This window comes from Plutella xylostella, chromosome 10, assembly GCF_932276165.1.
Source record: "Plutella xylostella chromosome 10, ilPluXylo3.1, whole genome shotgun sequence".
NCBI lineage: Eukaryota > Metazoa > Arthropoda > Insecta > Lepidoptera > Plutellidae > Plutella > Plutella xylostella.
Window position 1 is genome coordinate 5,482,613 of NC_063990.1, and position 18,970 is coordinate 5,501,582.

The window sequence follows — 18,970 nt, forward strand, 5'->3', positions numbered from 1 at the left end:
TGCTTCTCGTTTTACTGAACTATCCTTTCATTTAATGTTGTTTTCTGTTCTTACTGTTAAAGTATCTCAATTTTTGTTGTATCTTTCATTAACTAGTTACCTTTGCCCGTTCCTGTGAATATGATTTTTATAGTTCATATATCAAGCTAAGTAGGTGTTTCTAATTTTCTCCATTATAACCTATAATTAAATTAAATTGTAAGTGAAATACTACTAGGCTACATTATTTGGTATACCCGAGACCATCCCGAGACACACAGCAGTCGCAAGTGGCAATGTCACTATCTCGTAGTACCTCAGGGAACAAGTGTTATGTTTCTGTTATTCGCATTTCAGATAAATAGCTACACGAGTTGGCAACATGTCTAGATAATATTAAAGATATTGGATTTCATCTGCGACTACCTGCAGCTGTAGTATCAAGTCGAGAATTACTTCCTCAACTCTGTGCCGCCCCGGGCTAGTTAGATATTGGTCAACTTTGGTGCCAACTATTTCTGTGCTGCTGGATGTATGAAGTTTGTCCTGGAGGTATGGTTTAATCGCATGATTGTAAAGTTTCCTTCTTTAAAAATATTTCAGTTGATCGTGTAAACTTAAAGCCCTTAAAAATACTTTACATATAAATTCTGTTGGTGTAAGTATACTTAAAATTACATTTCAAATAAGTATACGAGAGCATTTATTAGTTTGATTTTATTTGAATACTCGATAATGCATCCTTAGAATACACACCAAGCTTTGTTTATGTGAAACATGTATTTATGAACGTTCGGTGTTTGTGTTCTACTTTGTTTTCCAATTAATTACGTAGTTTACATCTTATATTTTAACATACAACAGTATTCTTACTTACATATTTAAATATCCTGTTGTACGTCGACTATTGTGTGTGGGTACTGGGTACATTTCAATAGATTTTTGTTTGAATTTTTAGATTGTTAATTTTATAACGGGAGAAAACTAGGACGGTTTATAGTACCTACTAATAAATATATTTATTGACCAGTAAGTTGGTGTGAGAACTGTGTTCGCAATAAATAACAAAATACCTACCTACTGTTGAACAGTTGACATTATGAAGCGTATGTAGCACAAAGGACAGTCGGCATAGACCACTCAACTATACCGCCAGTCGAACAACCTAATTGTCAATGGATCGACTATGTCCATCGAAGCCTTATCAGTGCCAATCACCATGAGGAAACCTGGAATCTGGAACCATGACAATCCATGAAAGTAAGTATGTATACCTATAATATTATAATATATAAAATAATAGCCGGGATGTGTCCTCTGTTACTACCTATATTTCATTTCATAACACAGTAGCGTTGTATGAACTTTAAACACTAAGTTACAGTTAGTAACTTACCCAAACAGCATACATTGTGTTCCTTGTTACCAAGAATTGAAGTTCTCAATAACTTAAATGTTAGGTAGTCGGTAGTCGTCAAAGCAAGCGATGTATAGTGAAGTTGGTTGTCTAACTATTTCTGTAAGTTCCTAGTGTAATCTTGGAACTGCAAACAGAACATTCAATAAATGATTCATATAAAAGTATCAGCATAGGTAAAAAAAACGACTACTGGATCGCCTGAAAAATTTTCTTTAAAAAAATGTAAGGGAAAAAAAAATATATTTTTTACCAAGTAACAAACTTGATTATCTAAAACAGATAATCCTATGCATGCATAAGTAATTAGGTAAGTAGGGACTGTAATTCTTTTGCAAAGCGTTTGCACTGGCTGTGGCTGGTCTACTTTTATTCAAGTGTACACCGATCACCGAGTCACAACTATTCCAATTTCTCAATCCTCTTCGGAAAGTCTCAAATATAACAACACTTCTCAACGGAAACCCTACACCGAAGTAGCTACTTCCTACCTTCTACCTACTTTGCATCAAAGAAAAGCATTGTGATGGAATGTGAATGTAATTTTCTTTAAAAGGCTGCGCTGCAAGTATTGTTACAGAAAATATTTTGTAAAAAAAAACTATATTCATCTAGCAATAAGGAATACGCAGGATTCCCCGAATTCATCACGGAAAAGGATTAGAGAGAGAGAGAGGGGGGCGGCGAGCCGCTCCACTCAGAACAGAATAGCGACTACCTACCTATAATATCTTTAAAGCTACTTATTATATTAAGAACCAATTACGACATCAAAATTACAGAAAGTGATGTGTCTTTGGGCTTTATGAATTTAGTATCATTCATAACATGGCTGCCCAAAAACCTAATAAGTGTGTACCTATATAAACCTACTAGCATATTGAAATTTGCGATAATGCGCTAGTCGCTACCCTAGTGTGGAAGATTCCATAGTTCATAGCTTGATAGCGAACCATAATTGTATTTTTTTACACTATTCTACGTCTGTTTCCTAGCTGTTTGTAGTGTGTACGACTGTACTTCACTGTACGTAATGATAATTATTGTTATTTATTGATTTATTTAACTTCACTATCCAAAAACCTAAGTTTGGTTGCATCACGAGGTCAAGGGTAGTATTTAACCGATAATACGGAATGATTAGTGAAGCTAGGGGAGCGAAACACGCGATCACACTTTACCTACAAAATCGTAAACCTTAAAATACAACGAAAGCAGAAAATACGATTTAAAAACCAAATCTTCTTAGCTAAAATTGCACGGTACTAAACAATTAAGATGCAATTATGTAACCCAAATTCGGAGCTGTAACAAAGTTAATTAACTCCACAATTTTGTAATAAAATCCTTGTACCTACCGTGAAAAAACAAAAGTTAAACGGTAAAATATGTAAAATTAGCTTTATTATGGCAGGACCGAACAAAAAGATTCAAAATATTTCACAATGAAAAAAATTGATACGCTTGAAGGCTCGTAGCTGATCGTAGCCGTTCGTAGCCGGCCGCGTAGCACCCGCGTAGCACCGTAGAACGAACGTCGTTTAGCAGCAAAGGCGAATTTTCAATATGTAAAATATATAGGCATCAATAAATATACTTATACTCAATTATATTTTATATACGGTTTCTTCACATTATTGAATATGGGTATGAGTTTTAATATGCTAAAACATGTTTTACACAATACATAAATAAGTACTTACTAAAGTAAATGCCACTTGTTTCCCAACAACTGCCATCGCATGCTGAATGAACAAAGTTTGCTGACTTGTTTCAGTTTCACACTAGTTTTTCAAATATCGCGCACGGACTTAGCGGCTCGCAGGCAAGAGCATAATAATATGACATAGATTTAGCATTCTGTGTGCACCTGCACGATCACTCTAGTTTTAACCCATTAGCTACATATAATAATCCATAACGCTGTAAATTACAGCTTTATAAAATGGAAAAAAGTCATAATGACCAGGTTTCTTACTTTTCTACCGTAAATATGCATAATTGTTTGCAAATAGCTCCACGATCGCGATTGCAGGCTGCCAGTCTATGTACCCGAGTGAATTATTACAAAGCAATCTCAATAGCCTCTTGTCATGTGCCGGCATTTTAAGTACCTTCCTAGAACATTTGTTATACTCGTATAGAACGATGCAATTTATACTCTAACTAGCTACTCTTTGTGTAATTAGTGTTTTAAAGGATGCTAAAATTATCAAGTTGATGAGGGAGCGTGCTTGCCACGGACTAGTTCGTGTGCTAGAGGTAGGTAATTTATTCTTCGCCAGTAATTTTTTGTGTAGTGCAATCTGATAACGCCTTTATTTTTCTCCTAATGACAACGTGACAACAACAATAGTGACACTTCATCTTGAATTAAATAGATAGACAGACCTACAAGAGGGCAAAGCTTTTGCTGTTTGAAATAAGCTAAACAAGCTAAACTTGGAATGATCGAAGAAGCTAAAGACTGATAACTGAAATTAAAATTAAATCTTTTGTACTACCTCCCCTCCCACTCCCAGCGCAATAAGAACATCCATCTCACGATCCAATCACGACGCTTTGATCTTTTCTAAAACTAATTATTGTTTGGCCGTATTCTTTGAAATCTTCTCTAACCATAAAATAAAAATAGTTCTGAAGAGAATGTACATGTAAGTAGTTTATTTCGAATTAATTTAATACTTGTGTAGGTAAATTACGTCTGTAAATATACATTTTATAAATTAGGCAGTTTAGACCTTGGGGATTTGTACAAAGGTTCCATTCGAGAGAGCCGGGTGCAGGTACCTAATTAGCCTCACATGCAGAGAATATAATAGAATGGATAGAATATATTTTATATAAACATACCTATATATTTTATGTATAAGTTCGAAAGCTGTCTGTATAATGGGATTTATTTATGCATATTGTACATAATAATGGGTATTAAATAAACTAATAATAGAAAACTTATATTTAACTAAATGTATATTTTTACTGTCTGTTGGTTTTTGTTCTGTTTCATATGGACAGGAAATAGTCACAAAAACTACGCAATGTCTGGGATTGCTTGCGAGAAAACATTTTAAACGGAAGCAAGGCTCGTGGGCAATACTTAGTCTAGATATATTGGAAGGGGCGAGGTTCTCTTGTTTAGATGTTTGATAAAGCGCGCCACATGTTGTATCGTGTATGTACTAGCTGAGTACATAGAGCACTGGCGGCGGATAGGGGTCTCGAATTTCATACTCAAATATTCTGAATATTGGAAACTACCTAAATCGGGTTTCTCTAATACAACATTGTAGTTCTTTGGTCGATACGTATCCTCTTTAATATTTTATTCTTACTCGTACATACATTATGCTCTTAGCTAAATAAATTGAAACTAGTTTTTTTGGTGACAGACAATCTTCATTTACTTTGTTCGTTATTTCTATTTCTGCACCAACTTGCACTTTTCAGAAATAATGTCAAGAAGCATCTGAATTTTTCGCCGAAATACGACGACATTTGGTCCGAAAGCACTTCGGCGAATGCTTTTCACGGTGCTGTTCACAATGTTAACGGTTCATTTTGTATAGAAATGAGGTATTCTGCTTATCACGGCAGTGAGGATCGAGGCGTCACGTGATTGCGTCATTTACTTGTCGACCGAATGTCCGCCCTTCCGCCCGCGCCGCTGATTGGCGGGCCCATTCGCTGCAATTTGGGAAAATGTTTTAGAAATAGCCACTTATTAAGGCCAGGTTTTTAATAATATACGTAAGTACTTGTAGCAATTTTCATTGAAATTGATTTCTGGATTCATGAAAAGCGTAACTGAAACGGTAGGTTTGTACGGTTATGTGCTTACCTTATGGGTAGGTATTTCTAATGTATAGTGAATGAATGAGGTGGAGAAGGGACTATGGCTTGGCTGTAAATTCTATAAATGTATTATGCTAATGTGTAGTTCTGATATCAATACTCAGTAGGTAGGTACTTACCTACTAAAGTACCAACCTACAATACATGATGAAATATTTCCACACAAACTCAAAACAATACATACTTAACAATAACTATAAAGTACTTACAATATCATGTATATGTAATATTGAACAATATCGAAAATCTGAAATAATAATTTACCAATCTGATAAAACTTCATCTGTAAATGAGGTTCCAATCGTAGTTATTAATCTGAAATTCGAATGAAAATAAATTGAACTGAATTGAAACTGAAGCGGGTAAATTTATGTAAATATTTTACCCTCGCTCGCTGATATTGAGTGGTATTAAAACAGCTGCGATTATTATTGTTTTTTTGAGTTCTGAAGAATATCAAAGATGTGGGCGGATTTAATTTATGCCAAGTTATGCGTAAACAAAGTGATCTAAGTTCCTACACTCACTAGAGTCATGCCATGTGACTTTGGAATAGTATAAGCGATGCCGATGTACAAAATTATACTAATTAAACGGGTAAACAAACTCGTTTAAAAATTTCGATTATTCAAAACATTTTTAAAGTTGGTGGAAATTTGCAAGCCCAGCGGCCAGCGCGACAGTACGAAACAAGCTTACTAGGGTTTCCTTTTATGCTCAGTTAAAGTAGATACTTTACTTTTAAATAAGTACTTTATTCTGAATATTTTTTGGTAAGTACTATAAGTTGAGAACTTAAAAGCTCCAATTTCTCCATAGTCGGTTAGATCGTGACCAGGGAAAGCTTGATCAATTATACGTCATCTCCATATTAAATTCTTGACAGATGTGTCAAAAGTTAACCAATAATCCCTGGTTACGCTCTAACCCACTATGGCGAAATTGGCACTAAGGTGTGTTGACATTAAATTGAGGTAGGTAATAAATGTAGTACTATAAGTTATCCCATGTTTAATTAGTACAATGTACGTTTTTATTAATCGCTATTGTATCGCCGTTTTTAATGAGTACATGCACTTAGGTATACAATCCTATAGGTTCAAATAAACATACTTAATCAAAAAACAGAATCGAAGTTTTTCGTTTAGAAAAAAAGAGAGCCAAACAACATCGGATGATGACTTTTGGCCCACCTTGTACATCTAGAATCAGGTTTCCTCACAATGTTTTTGGTTCACCGTATGACTATGTAGCATAAATGTACTTAAATTCCTTGTTTCTAAATGTATTAACAATGTATTAACATTGGTAATGAAGGTATCTACAGTATGGTAGGGTCCGAACCGCGATTCAACCGGCCTAACGAATTAAACCTAAGTATATAGAATTAAATTTAGCCCCCGTTGAAAAAATATATACTTACTTACTTAGCGAAATCATAATTAGGTATTTATAAGCTGTTACTTACTTAGCCACTTCTTATAACAATTCAGTACAATTGACCAGGTACAAATATTTTTAGTAATTAACTATTTCGGATTTAATCGCCAACTAGAGATACAGAATTATTTATACCTAATTAAAAAAAAAAAACTTCCTGCCCAGAAATTTTGTTTGTCACGAAAACTGTTGAATATACGAAAGTGGCAGGACCGTGTAGTGGGTTTTCAGAATGCCCATGAGTCACCAACTTACCACTCACACATTTCGGTCTATGTTTTTTTACAAAACCCTGATAATATAGGTACATTTGCTTTGTGGGTATACCTACCTAGCTGACTCTTACCTACTCAGGTGTAAAAGAACATCGCTTATAGGTAGGTACTTTACATAGATACTTTATGACTGAAACTGTTGTTCTTTGTGACAGTGCAACGAGGTAAGTACTTAAAAGTTTATATTTTTATTTACGTACTTAGGTACAACAAACGTTGATATTAATTGGATTACTTAAAGTCTATTCAAATTGTGTTACACTTTTCATTATAGGCAGGAAATTTGAACTTCGATGTTGCTTTTGAGCGAGTTGAAAATTAATATTACCTACGCCATCAATTAACGCTACGGCTACGAGAGCTTTCGCTTTACCTAACGGTGATGTAGGTAGGTACGTTTTCAGTAAGGTAAGTTTACAATTTAGCCAATTCCTAAACAAATATATGTATATATTTTTTAAAATTGTAAATCTATATTTTATTAACTTTAGTAATTAAGAATAACGAGATTTACAATAATATGGAGTAGCAGGTACATAGGTACAATGTATTATAATCTAAACTAAATGTTAAGAAATGCTCATGCTGAGTAATATTTTTTTCCGGATATCCGGATTGTGTCATAAGAGTGATACAATATGCGATTCTAAAATTCACCACATTTTAAATATAGAACTTTATTTTACGAAGCAAAGTTTTTTTGTGATCTAAATAAATTAATTACACCACATTTCTGTGTGTAATATAAATTAAATTATAAATTATTTGGTTTCTTTGAAAAACTCATGTGTACGAGTAGATTATGGAAATTTCAGATCCAATTAAATATTTATTGTTGATTGAATGGTATGAAGATTGGGATTGGATAAACACCAGTATTTGGGTATGTTAGCTTTTAAATAACTTTGTTTAAATAGGTTTAAATGAAACTTTCTGTTATGTATTTTAATTAGAGCAGAGAACATAGAGACCAGATAACTACTATCCATCATGATATTATTGCATAATCCTCAATAATGATTTTAGATTTAAGTTCTTACTTACATTTGTATGCATTTAGTTCTCCTATTTACTTTTATAGCTTTTCGAACTCTACATCTACACTACTCTACTGCTTGTTTAGCATACTAGTAATGCCATCTAGGAAACCCACTCTGAATCAAAAACTCAAAGTAGCTACTCGCTACCTACAACAAGACGAAGCTATTATTTTAAAAGCATACTAGATGGCGCTAGTAGTTTCAAATCATTATTATTTACTATTGCATTTATACTAAAATTTATTATAAACTTATAAGATGATATTATGTTACATACATGTATTTAATTAAACTCTTCTATATGTCTATATTTGTTAATTCTTAATCAGTAGAAACTTAAACTAAATTGCGGGTAGGTAGGTCAATAATTAATTAAGTAACTAAGTACTTATTCATTTTTATACTGTCTTACCCTCATACCTAGTAGTTTATTCTACCTACTATCTACAGGTAGGTACTTCTAGCTATTTTCATTTTTTATTAGGTAACGGTTAGGTTGGTAGGTACGTGTAGGTATCAACTAGTACTTACCTAGTAGATACCAGGTACACTGAATTTTATATCTCTTTCTATAAAGAAATGAGTCCTAGTATAATCAAATGATCTATCTAATAGAGACCTACAAGACAAGTGTAGGTAACTAGATACTCAACTATAGTTTAGGGACGGTGACCGGTGTGCATGTGCACTAGTCAGTGAGCTAAAATAATAGGTATTGTTTTTGCATATTTTTTGCTATGATGTTGTTTTAAGTTAGGTCTCCGAGTTCTATTCTAACTACCAAACCATAGACTAATACACTTAAGTCTATAACCAAAGCTACCTACCAAAAATGCCAGTACCTAATCTACATTATTATGACTAGGTAGGTACATTACTTATAAAAAAAGTATTTAGTTGGGGTTTTTACTAGTGCACACAACGACTGGATTGGGGAAGGCGAGGCGGGGGGCAGCAAGCAAAGCAGAGGGATGGATGACGCTGGGCTAGGGTTGGGGTGTGAGGTGTGTCGCCGGGAATGCGGGGCCCGGGAGCGAGACGATTCATTGATCCGAATCTCTCTCGGCATCGCGAAAGAGACAGAAAATCGTCCTGGCCAACCCCAAGGCTCATAATTACGACCATCTCTGTTTATTTGTCCACCTTTCTTTAAAAAAAATACCATGAATGAGGAAGTCCTATTTGTTTAAAAAAAAACTTGGATGTTGTATTTTAAATGAAAACAGCATAAAACAAATGAAAACGAAAAAAGGCCTAATTTTGAAATTATTAACGAACAAAGATATTTTTAAAATGGAGAAAAATCACAACTATCCCAACAGATGAAGATGAAATTGATTCTGTATCCCGCTCTCAACACCGAACGGTCGTGCCAAAATATGTCTATCTCTATCGCACTTAGCAAGGACAGCGTACAAACGGGTTTCCGAACAGGCCACGCCGTTGTTTGTTGCACATCGCCATCAGCCGCGTTTAGTACCACAGCGCGTTCTCCGCGCTAAAATATTATAACCTAAAAAGTTTATAACGCTAATTTTTGTCATTTAATCTTTATTTTAATCGTAATCATAATATAATACTCATGTTATCGTCTAACTTATAAGGATTGTGCTGTGAAACCTCACACCCATACAGAGGGTGTGTGTGGAGTGATATTTTTGTGTAACCTAAAGTAAATATAAACGGCAAGCTGTGGGGCTCGGGGGCCTTTTTTTTGCCGCCGCAGGGGATGTACTATCCTGTAAGTATATTCATCTGAAATCACTCTATAATGTAATTGTAACAAATGTCACTGTCGAAAGATAACCCTTGTTCCCTTGTTTGTTGTCTTGATAGCACCATCCAGTGACAATGATTTGAGGCGTTATCGAACTTAGGTATTCTTTTTGTTCGGCTAATTACTTATTTGTGAGCATTTGTAATGTATATTTCGGAATATCTTATCGTTTCCCCATTTTTTGTCCAAGTAAGTCCTATCTACCTTCGTTTCGAATGTTTGACATTCAGGGCGGCTTGCGTAACGTATGATAATTGTGTTTAAGGGTAAAATAAACACATTTAAGTTGTTAAATGCAATTAACGTCTTGCATAGCAAAAATTTTGTTCTTAAATACGTTTATCGAAGTGTCAAAGTTAAATACCCAAAATTGGCTGTTTAGCGCCGCTAAATACGTTTAGTGGCATTGTATCTGTCAAAAAAGTTAGGTTATAATTGAGAACAGTTGTGTTGTGTTTGTATCGAAAAACTATTAAGTATTTTGAAAAAAATGGATCTACGGGAATTGTTATCGGATGACGATGATGAAATCATAGCATACCTAACCAGGCCGGTTGTGGAGAGACAATTGTTTGCAAGAACAGATTTATTTAATACACTTTCGGAAGATAAATTTTTAAGAAGGTTTCGTTTGAAGAAAAATACTTGTATTTTTCTTTTAGAACAAATAAAATCACATCTAGAATACAACGTCGACAGGTAAGCAATCTCATGTTATTAATTACAGTGATGCTAAGTTGTACCTCTCTCTCTCTCAGCCTTCCGTAGTCCACTGTTGGACATAGGCCTCTCCTAACGATCGCCACCCCAAACGGTCACCCGCCATCTGCATCCAGCGGCTTCCCGCTACCTTCCGCAGATCATCAGACCAACGGGTTGGGGGGCGACCGACACGCCGTTTGCCGACACGGGGTCTCCACTCCAGAACCTTTCTACTCCAGCGGTCGTCGGCTCTATAAGTTGTACCTATCTAATTTATTTCCATTTCAACAAATAATATTTCCTGCTTTAAATTTTGTTTCAGAACCACTGCTGTGTCTCCTATGAATCAGATATTGTGCACATTAAGATTCTTTGCCACAGGGAGCCAGCTAATAACTTGTGGAGACATGATTGGCGTACATGAGTCCACAGCATGTCGCATAGTGCACCGCGTGACTCACGCAATAGCTTTACTGTACCCTGTATATATTAAATACCCCAGCACTCCGGAGGAACAACAGAAAGTGGCTGCAGAATTTTACAGGATTGCAAAATTTCCTAGAGTGAATGGCGCTATTGACTGCACTCATGTAAGAATATTATCTCCAGGAGGACAAAATGCAGAGCTGTATAGAAACCGAAAAGGTTACTTTTCTATTAATGTGCAATGTGTAGCTGCAGCAAACTTGACATTTGAAGATGTAGTAGCAAGGTGGCATGGATCAGCACATGATTCAAATATTTGGGATAACTGTGCATTAAAACGCAACTTTGTTCAAAAGAAATATGCTGATAAACTTTTACTTGGTGATAGCGGCTATGCACAAACAGGTTTCATGATGACTCCATTTCCAGATGGCACCCCGAATTCGAGGGGAGAAATCCTATACCAAGAGTCACAAATAAAAACCCGAAATGTGGTAGAAAGGGCTTTTGGAATATGGAAGAGACGGTTTCCCATATTATCACGGGGCATAAGTGTCCACCTGCATAGAGTGCCTGGTATAATTGTGGCAACTGCCGTTTTACACAATTTAGCAATAATGCAAAATGAAAATGTCCCACCAGTTGATCCCGAATATCCTGTTTTGGCAGAAGATTTAAATGAACATTTTCCACAACAACCAAGAGGAAATCGCAATATAGAAAGAAGACTGCTTGTTGAAAATTATTTTTCTTTATTATAAAACATTTATCATACAATAAATTTATCACAAATAAAAATTTTCTTTTAATAGAAATTCTATTCTACTAAGTTATTGCTCGATATTCCAAATAATAAACAGATTGGAAAATTCACACGTTTTCACAGTCAATAATCAATCACAGAGTAGGTAACAATCAACACATGGCATAATACTTGACAAGTACCTTACAAACGCATATCCCATAGGTCTAAACTGCCTTCCTAAGCTTGGACCATTTTCCACCACGCTGGTCTACTGTGGGTTGGTGGGTTCACATATCAAGATGTGCTAAATCTAGATATGTAGGTTTCCTCACGATGTTTTCCTTCACCGTAAAAGCAATGGTATTCTTATTCTGTAAAATAATGAAAGAAGGATCTAGGGCGGGAGAAGCGGGTGCTTACACGACTGAGCTACCACCGCTCTCAATCATAGATCCTTCTTTCTTTATTTTTAAATCGATTAGAAGGAGCTGCTTGGCACGCATTTCAGCATTAAACTGTTTCTCCAACAGCTTTTCTTCCAACTCAATTTCAAATAATTTTCTTTTATGCTCTGTCTCGATTTGACATAGTCTTTGTTGCTCCCTGACCAATTTAATTTTCTCCATGGCCAGGTCTTGAAAACTGTCATTGACTGTAGTTTTTTTCCTTGTATCTGAAAAATATATATATTTTTTTAGATAGTTGCTAGAGGTGCAGTCTTAGCTCAATGGGTAACATGCCATTCTGGTTCGAAGCTATGATGTTAAGGATTTAAGGGAATATGGATAAATGTTAGATATTAATAAATTATCCTTGGAAACAGTTATGACATTCTTACCATTAGTCCTCATCAGCTCTGTAGGCTTCTTTTTCCGTAAAATTTCGGTTCTTGTAAGGTCCTTAAAATTTGGTGAGGTGTGTATTTCTGTAAAACAGGTACAGGTCTCATGTTATTTTCTTGTTAAGGCTTAAGTTATAAAAAAAAACATTACATTAAGGGGAGGTCACACGAGCGTAATTTTGTGAGTTGTGATTCGCGCATTTTCGGTCGCGTAATATCTGCCGCATTCGGTTTCATAGAAAAATCCTATTTGATTCACACGGCGACGCAAAATTAGTTGTCTGCCGACTCACACGCACAATTCCGACAGAATTCTACCACTCACAAAATTACGCTCATGTGGCCTCACCCTAAGAGCTATAGGCATACACAGGCACTTTGAGACAGTATAATAAATGCTTAATTGAGATGAGAATCATTTTCACTAACCATTTTCTTGCTTCATTGTATGTATGTCACTTGTTGATGGTTTACCCGAACCAGTTTCATGTTCATCTGAAAGTGAAGGGAAGTAAATGGTCTGTTAGTTTACATTTTATTTAGAATAAGGATTTGTAAATAAACTAGCAAAATATTGTATAAAAAATTACCTCTACTTGTTAATTTGGATTTGTTTGGCGTGGTGAGGACAGCAAGGTGGTCATCAATTATAATTTCGTTATAATTTACATAGTCCTTTATGGTATCTAGAACAAATAATTTGAACATATAAATATTCATGTAATTATTTAATTCAATTCCAATAAATACATTCATTTCAGATAAAAATGTAATTATTATTCACAACTTAAGCCAGTTAAACACTTACCATAGAATAAGGATTTGTAAATAAACTAGCAAAATATTGTATAAAAAATTACCTCTACTTGTTAATTTGGATTTGTTTGGCGTGGTGAGGACAGCAAGGTGGTCATCAATTATAATTTCATTATAATTTACATAGTCCTTTATGGTATCTAGAACAAATAATTTGAACATATAAATATTCATGTAATTGTTTAATTCAATTCCAATAAATACATTCATTTCAGATAAAAATGTAATTATTATTCACAACTTAGCTAGTTAAACACTTACCACTAGTACCAGCTGAAACACTTTTCAAATTGTGCTCAATGGGAGTTCGTTGGTCCTCTTTTGGCAGAGATGCTTGGTACTGGGCCATTATATTTGCATCTCCATCATAAATGGTGAACAGACCATCCATTTGGGGTTCAATAAATTTTCTTAATTTATTTAAAGGTTCACCTTCATCATTAGGCGGTGGAGGTCCCCCACCTAGTAAAAAAAAGGTAAAATACAAATAAATAAGTATATTTACAGTGTTCTTGAGTATAGACCACAACTAGGCAAACACAGTACGGGACACCCTCCAGCTAAGTGGGTCGATGATCTGTAAAAAGTGTCTAGCTATTACTGGATGCAAATAACTTCTGAATGCATCCAGTGTAACAAGTGGTATTCCTAGGGAAAGGCTTATTACCTGCAGTGGACTATGTTTGGACACAATAACATCAACAGTAGTATTTGCCAAACCACAAAGTAAGTTTCATACCTGTTCCCATTATTACACTCTTCCGCTGAGTGTCTTCTTTTTTTAATTGTTTCTTTAGATTTTCGAAGCTATTTCTACAAACTTCAATTGGTTGATTCATGGTGGAAGAGATTTCTTCCCAATCCTCACCATGCTCTTCTACAGCATTTATCAAGTCTTTTCCGGAGTCTGAAATCAAGTGCTGTTATTAAAGCTATTGCGATTATACATACATAGGTGTGCATCAATTTAACATTAAAGTACATTCTAATTTACTAACCTTTCAACATCATTTTCGCTTCCGAGTGTTGCTTTTTAAATTTACTTTTAACATTTCTGTAGCATGAAATTAGATTTTCCACACTTCTTGGTGCGCCCTTAGAATTTGCATTAAAGTTCTCGGTAATTCTAGACCAGGCATTCTGCTTGTCTACCTGCCGCACCGAATCGGTTTTCTTGCATTCGATGATGCTGCAGAATGGTTGGACCGTGTTGAACAACAGGAATTGTTCCTCTTTCGTAAAATTAGGCCCGCGAGGGCGTGAGGCACTTTTACCACTCATTATCACACACTGAACTGAAATTTACGATAAGTTTTCAGGAGGAGACCAGAACCAGAACTTGTAGTGAAGTGTAGTGTCAAGTGAACTCAAGTGTCATTTAGTGACAGTGACAGTTAATTTCTGGCGGCATTTGTTTCTATTCACGCAATTTTTCGAGGTGTTTTTAAATGTTTAGATGAAAATACGCATAGAATGAAACGTAACACATGCTAAATACGTTTAGCTAAATTTCGACTTCAAATGAGCCGTGCAAGACAATACAAATTGTGTTTAGTATAAATACGTTTATTGAGATAAATGCGTTTAGCTAACTAAAATTAAAATATCTTTAAATAGGAAGTCACGCAAGCCGCCCTCAGCATCCTCAAATCTGTGCAAGTACCTCCGCTTTATTAGTCTAAAATTAAATTAACTGGTACATATACCTATATTGATGTAAGTTACCTAGTAAAGTAGGTGTCCCCTGATAGTACAAAATAAGTATTGCATTGCTATAGAAGGCTCAATGAACTGTATGAAATCCAACCTTTGTTAGTAGCTTGGAAGGTCAATAAATAATAACATAACAGACTTGATACTACAGTTATCTCTTTCTATCATACTATTCTTTTGGGGGGTTGGAAAGAGAACAGAAGATTTCTCTCATTGTGTATTTTTCTCTAGCTATTTAAATTTAGTACTAGGTAGGTACTAAATAATTAACTTGTTTTTTATAATATTTTAAAGTTTTGTATTGCTACAATTTTTATTAAGAACAATTAGATTATTAACAAGTTTAACCAATATGATGATTAAATAACAGTGCTACAATATATTTGATACTGCAATCTTTACTTAAGGTATGATTTACATTCTCTGGAAGAACATATTTACATACACGGTCTACATTGTTTTGTAATACTTTAGTAAATTGTTATTGATATCTTACATATTTCAATAAATTGCAAACAGTCTTTATACACCTAACACCTAGTATCTAGACCATTTATATTTAGTTAAATATATTTAAATTCCATCTATTTAAAGTATGACAATGGGAATGAATCCCAACTTATTATTTAAGCCTGTGTTCAATCTAAACTTTACCTTTCACTTTATAAGCATTTTTAAAATTAAGTTAAATAACTGGCAATGACTAAAAGTCTTCAAATTCTTACTCTTTACCATCACGACTCTTTATTATCTGATACCAATACCATCCACTAAGTCTCTGTTGTTCTGATACAAAATGCTATTTAAATTTAGTAAATAAATAGACTCACAACATTGCCATTCCATATGTCACTGGAACTTTTTAATGATTGTGAGTGAATATCACAAAAAATCTAATTAAATTAGTTGTGTCTGATCAGGTGTTCTAGACAAACAGTAGAACTTGGATTTTTTACTGTGGTTTCAGTCTGGTTATAATAAAAGTTTACATAATACAAGACAGTAGAAATTCTAAACTTGGTATAATATTCCATACAATAGTTAAAAGCTTAGGGCTTTACCACAAAAACAGTGATTAACAGATATAAATTAATCTTTGGCACTGTCAAACACCTCATCACCACGACCCATTACGTCCCCACTGCTGGGGCATGGGTCTCCTTCCAATGAAGGAAAAGTTTTAGGCCTAGTCCACACTACTACTCTACTACTCATAAATCTGTCAATTTTTGTTCTAAACACTTGTTAAACAATGTTTCAAGTTTTTTGTGGTAATACAGCTAGTATGCTGTCATTTTCAATATTGAACTTAATTAAAAAGTGGCAGGCATAGTTCTCAAACCTTCATATTGACATTTGAAAAAAAATACACTAAAATCTGATAATGCTGGTATAATATGCATTCTAAAATAAGAGAGATCCATCATTACAATGTTTTACAGTTATTTAAAATTGCTGCGTTTTAAAAAAAATCTAATACACTTCAGAGTCTGTCTGAAATCCTGTCTTATTAGTACTTAATGCATATTGTAGATATTACATGGAAGTGATGGCATAGCACAATACTATGATGCTACATAATATTTTCACAATAATTGGTTTATTTGGTTCTTTTATTGGACGTTTCAGTTTACCTACTTTTGAGGCTTGGTTCTCTGTCAAACAAAATCTTTAAGAAATAATTACAAACTCACAAACAACTTACAAAGGCCCCATCCAAGGGTTCCTAATAGTTGTTCAACATACAGATTCAATTTAGGGTACTTACAGGAATATTAATAGTATTATTACGAGGTCAATAAAATATTGACACCTACTAACTAGGTACTAATACACTAGTATAAATTTTGACGTCTTCCATATATATTCACCTGATGGTGGTACATACCAGCATGTATAATCGTATCTGGGTCATTGTTATTTTAGCCACTTCATAAATAAATAAATAATAATAAATAATAAATATGTGGGGACATTTCACACACGGCCATCCGACCCCAAGCTAGGCAGAACCTGTGTTATGGGTGTCGGACAGCTGATATATCTACACAAATACATAGATAGATAGATACTAAACATAAATAACAACACCCAAGACCCGAGAACAAATATCTGTGTTTAAACAAATATCTGCCCCAGCCGGGAATCGAACCCGGGACCTTCGGCTCAGTAGTCAGGGCCACTAACCACTACGCCATTCGGTCGTAAAACATTCTTTACGGCCATCTAATATATCTGAAACGAAGCGATGTCGCGTTGGGCGCCGGCACTTCATAAACAAGTGACGCTTTTATTAGCCTCTACGCTAAAACGATGACAATATCGTCTTCTTTTTGATCGCCTGCTCGTAACATATTCACGAGTGTTTTGTACATTCCTAGACGCTGGTTTTAAGCTGTATCAGTCGTTTTATTCGAATTAACCCCTTCATATCTATCCAAGACGATTTTGGCGTCTTCTCAAATTTTCCTCGTTAAAGTAGGTTGTTTCATGTAGCGAATGCCACGAGGAATATTGTATTGTGAATTGTTCGCTGTTCAGTATGCGCTAACGGCTGATTCTATTTCCGATTCGAGCTAATTTCGTACGATGCAAGTCACCCTACAGTGGTGTTCTTCTGTACATTTTCAACAGTTTAAGTCATTTATAATTGTGGAACAAAGCTCTCGGGCCATTTGCATTAACAGAAGTACGTAACAATGAAGTTATAGCCCTTGGCTGTACCCGTTGCCTATGAGCTGTGAGCCTGTCCCGACCGCCTGTTAATGGCGGTGCTATTGTTGTGACGCACTTAACGAAACTTACAAATTAATTTAATGCTCTAAGTACTGAAACGAAGCAGCCGAGCGTCCGACTGAACTATTTAATGAGACTCTTATTTCATTTCAAACTAAAGTGAAACAAGAAAAATGCTGTAGTTTTCTTTCCCATCCGAAGTGTACGGGAAAGATTCAATAAGATGTAGGTACAGAAGTAGGCCTGCTACAGCGAAACTGTTCGTAGATTGATTATACTATTTATTTATACTCCTTGAAAATGTTGCTGACCATGTGGAATGTAAATAAATTATACTTAAATTTCATCATTAGATACATCACAATAATAGAACCACCGCGGATTCGGGTGTTCACAATTAACTACAAATAAAGGTGGTAAAATTTTAGACGCTTCATCTACAAAAGGCTATTGATTAGTGAGTAACGGTGACAAATAGCACATAGATCTTAGGTACATTATTGTGTATAATTTTCACTGGTTTACATAAATAGCTATATTTACAGATGATTGATCAAAGCAGCTCTCGAATTTATATCGGGATCCAGGGGTAGGGTTAACGAGGTAAATTAATTTCCCAGCGTCCCGGACAAAGTTTCGTCGAGTTCGCAGTTTGCAACGGGGCCGGGTGACCGTCATCTGGCTTGGCCCGCGCCTGGCCCTGTCTGTGTAGGTGTCGGGTGTGACCATTACCACACCACCAGTTATCTGTCATGTTCGGTGTTGGCGAATTTGCGTCAGGTCTGCAGAATAGTTCAAGGAGCCAATATTTGGTCGCATGTCATGTCGTGTAATGTTAGTAATGTATTCCCTAGCGTAAGGCCGTAGTGACAACAGCGACATGTTCTGAATCGTGATCGTGATTCACCCACATACCCGCATTTTGGCGTGTGCCTTCTCAATTTCCTTCGTATGAACAAATATCCGATACTTAACGTGCGAATGTGTTGATTTTCAACCCCTGCTTAATAAAAAGGAGTAGGTATTACAAAAAAAATTGAACATAGCTAATAAAAGTATTCGTGGTTTTTAACCTCAGTTTAAATATTTACACACTTATTCGTTGTAAACTTTGCACTACACTATTTTCCACAAGTTATCATATCAGTATCATCATCTCGGTGTTGTGATAAACCTCGTTATCCGTAAGCGCGTTACGCATTATTTTA

At 35.2% G+C, this 18,970-nt stretch overlaps 2 protein-coding genes across 9 annotated transcripts in view; one reads left to right on the top strand and one right to left on the bottom strand.

Annotated features, from left to right (window-relative positions):
• LOC105381996 (RNA binding protein fox-1 homolog 1-like) overlaps positions 1-18,970 on the top strand; it is a 68,923-nt gene that overhangs the window by 10,661 nt on the left and 39,292 nt on the right. For 3 of the 6 annotated variants that reach the window (XM_038118193.2, XM_038118194.2, XM_038118197.2), the window contains exon 1: positions 9,441-9,747. The exons of 1 other annotated variant lie outside the window; for it this stretch is intronic. In XM_038118193.2, the coding sequence (XP_037974121.1) occupies positions 9,736-9,747 (12 nt within the window). In that variant the 5' untranslated portion in view covers positions 9,441-9,735. Of the gene's footprint in view, positions 1-9,440; positions 9,748-18,970 lie in introns of those variants that run through there. 2 more of the 6 variants (XM_038118196.2, XM_011551810.3) reach the window with 1 other exon arrangement.
• LOC125489085 lies at positions 11,094-14,769 on the bottom strand. Of its 3 annotated transcripts, XM_048623711.1 has the most exons (8): positions 14,312-14,769; positions 14,053-14,220; positions 13,575-13,775; positions 13,358-13,453; positions 13,088-13,183; positions 12,927-12,992; positions 12,495-12,581; positions 11,094-12,329 (listed from the first exon to the last, which is right to left on the bottom strand). In XM_048623711.1, exons 1-8 carry the CDS (start codon positions 14,592-14,594, stop codon positions 12,073-12,075), a joined length of 1,254 nt encoding a protein of 417 aa, XP_048479668.1. In that variant the 5' UTR covers positions 14,595-14,769; the 3' UTR covers positions 11,094-12,072. The 3 variants fall into 3 exon arrangements, with proteins under 3 accessions (XP_048479668.1, XP_048479669.1, XP_048479670.1); XM_048623712.1 differs by lacking the exon at positions 13,358-13,453; XM_048623713.1 differs by lacking the exon at positions 13,088-13,183.

Bases quoted from the DNA above. Each gene is read 5' to 3' on its own strand.
- LOC125489085 (XM_048623711.1), bottom strand. From the start codon at position 14,594: ATGAGTGGTAAAAGTGCCTCACGCCCTCGCGGGCCTAATTTTACGAAA. The intron at 13,454-13,574 runs GTAAGTGTTTAA...TATTTGTTCTAG, and splicing joins TGTTTCAGCTGGTACTAGTG to ATACCATAAAGGACTATGTA. The intron at 13,184-13,357 runs GTAATTTTTTAT...TATTTGTTCTAG, and splicing joins ATCCAAATTAACAAGTAGAG to ATACCATAAAGGACTATGTA.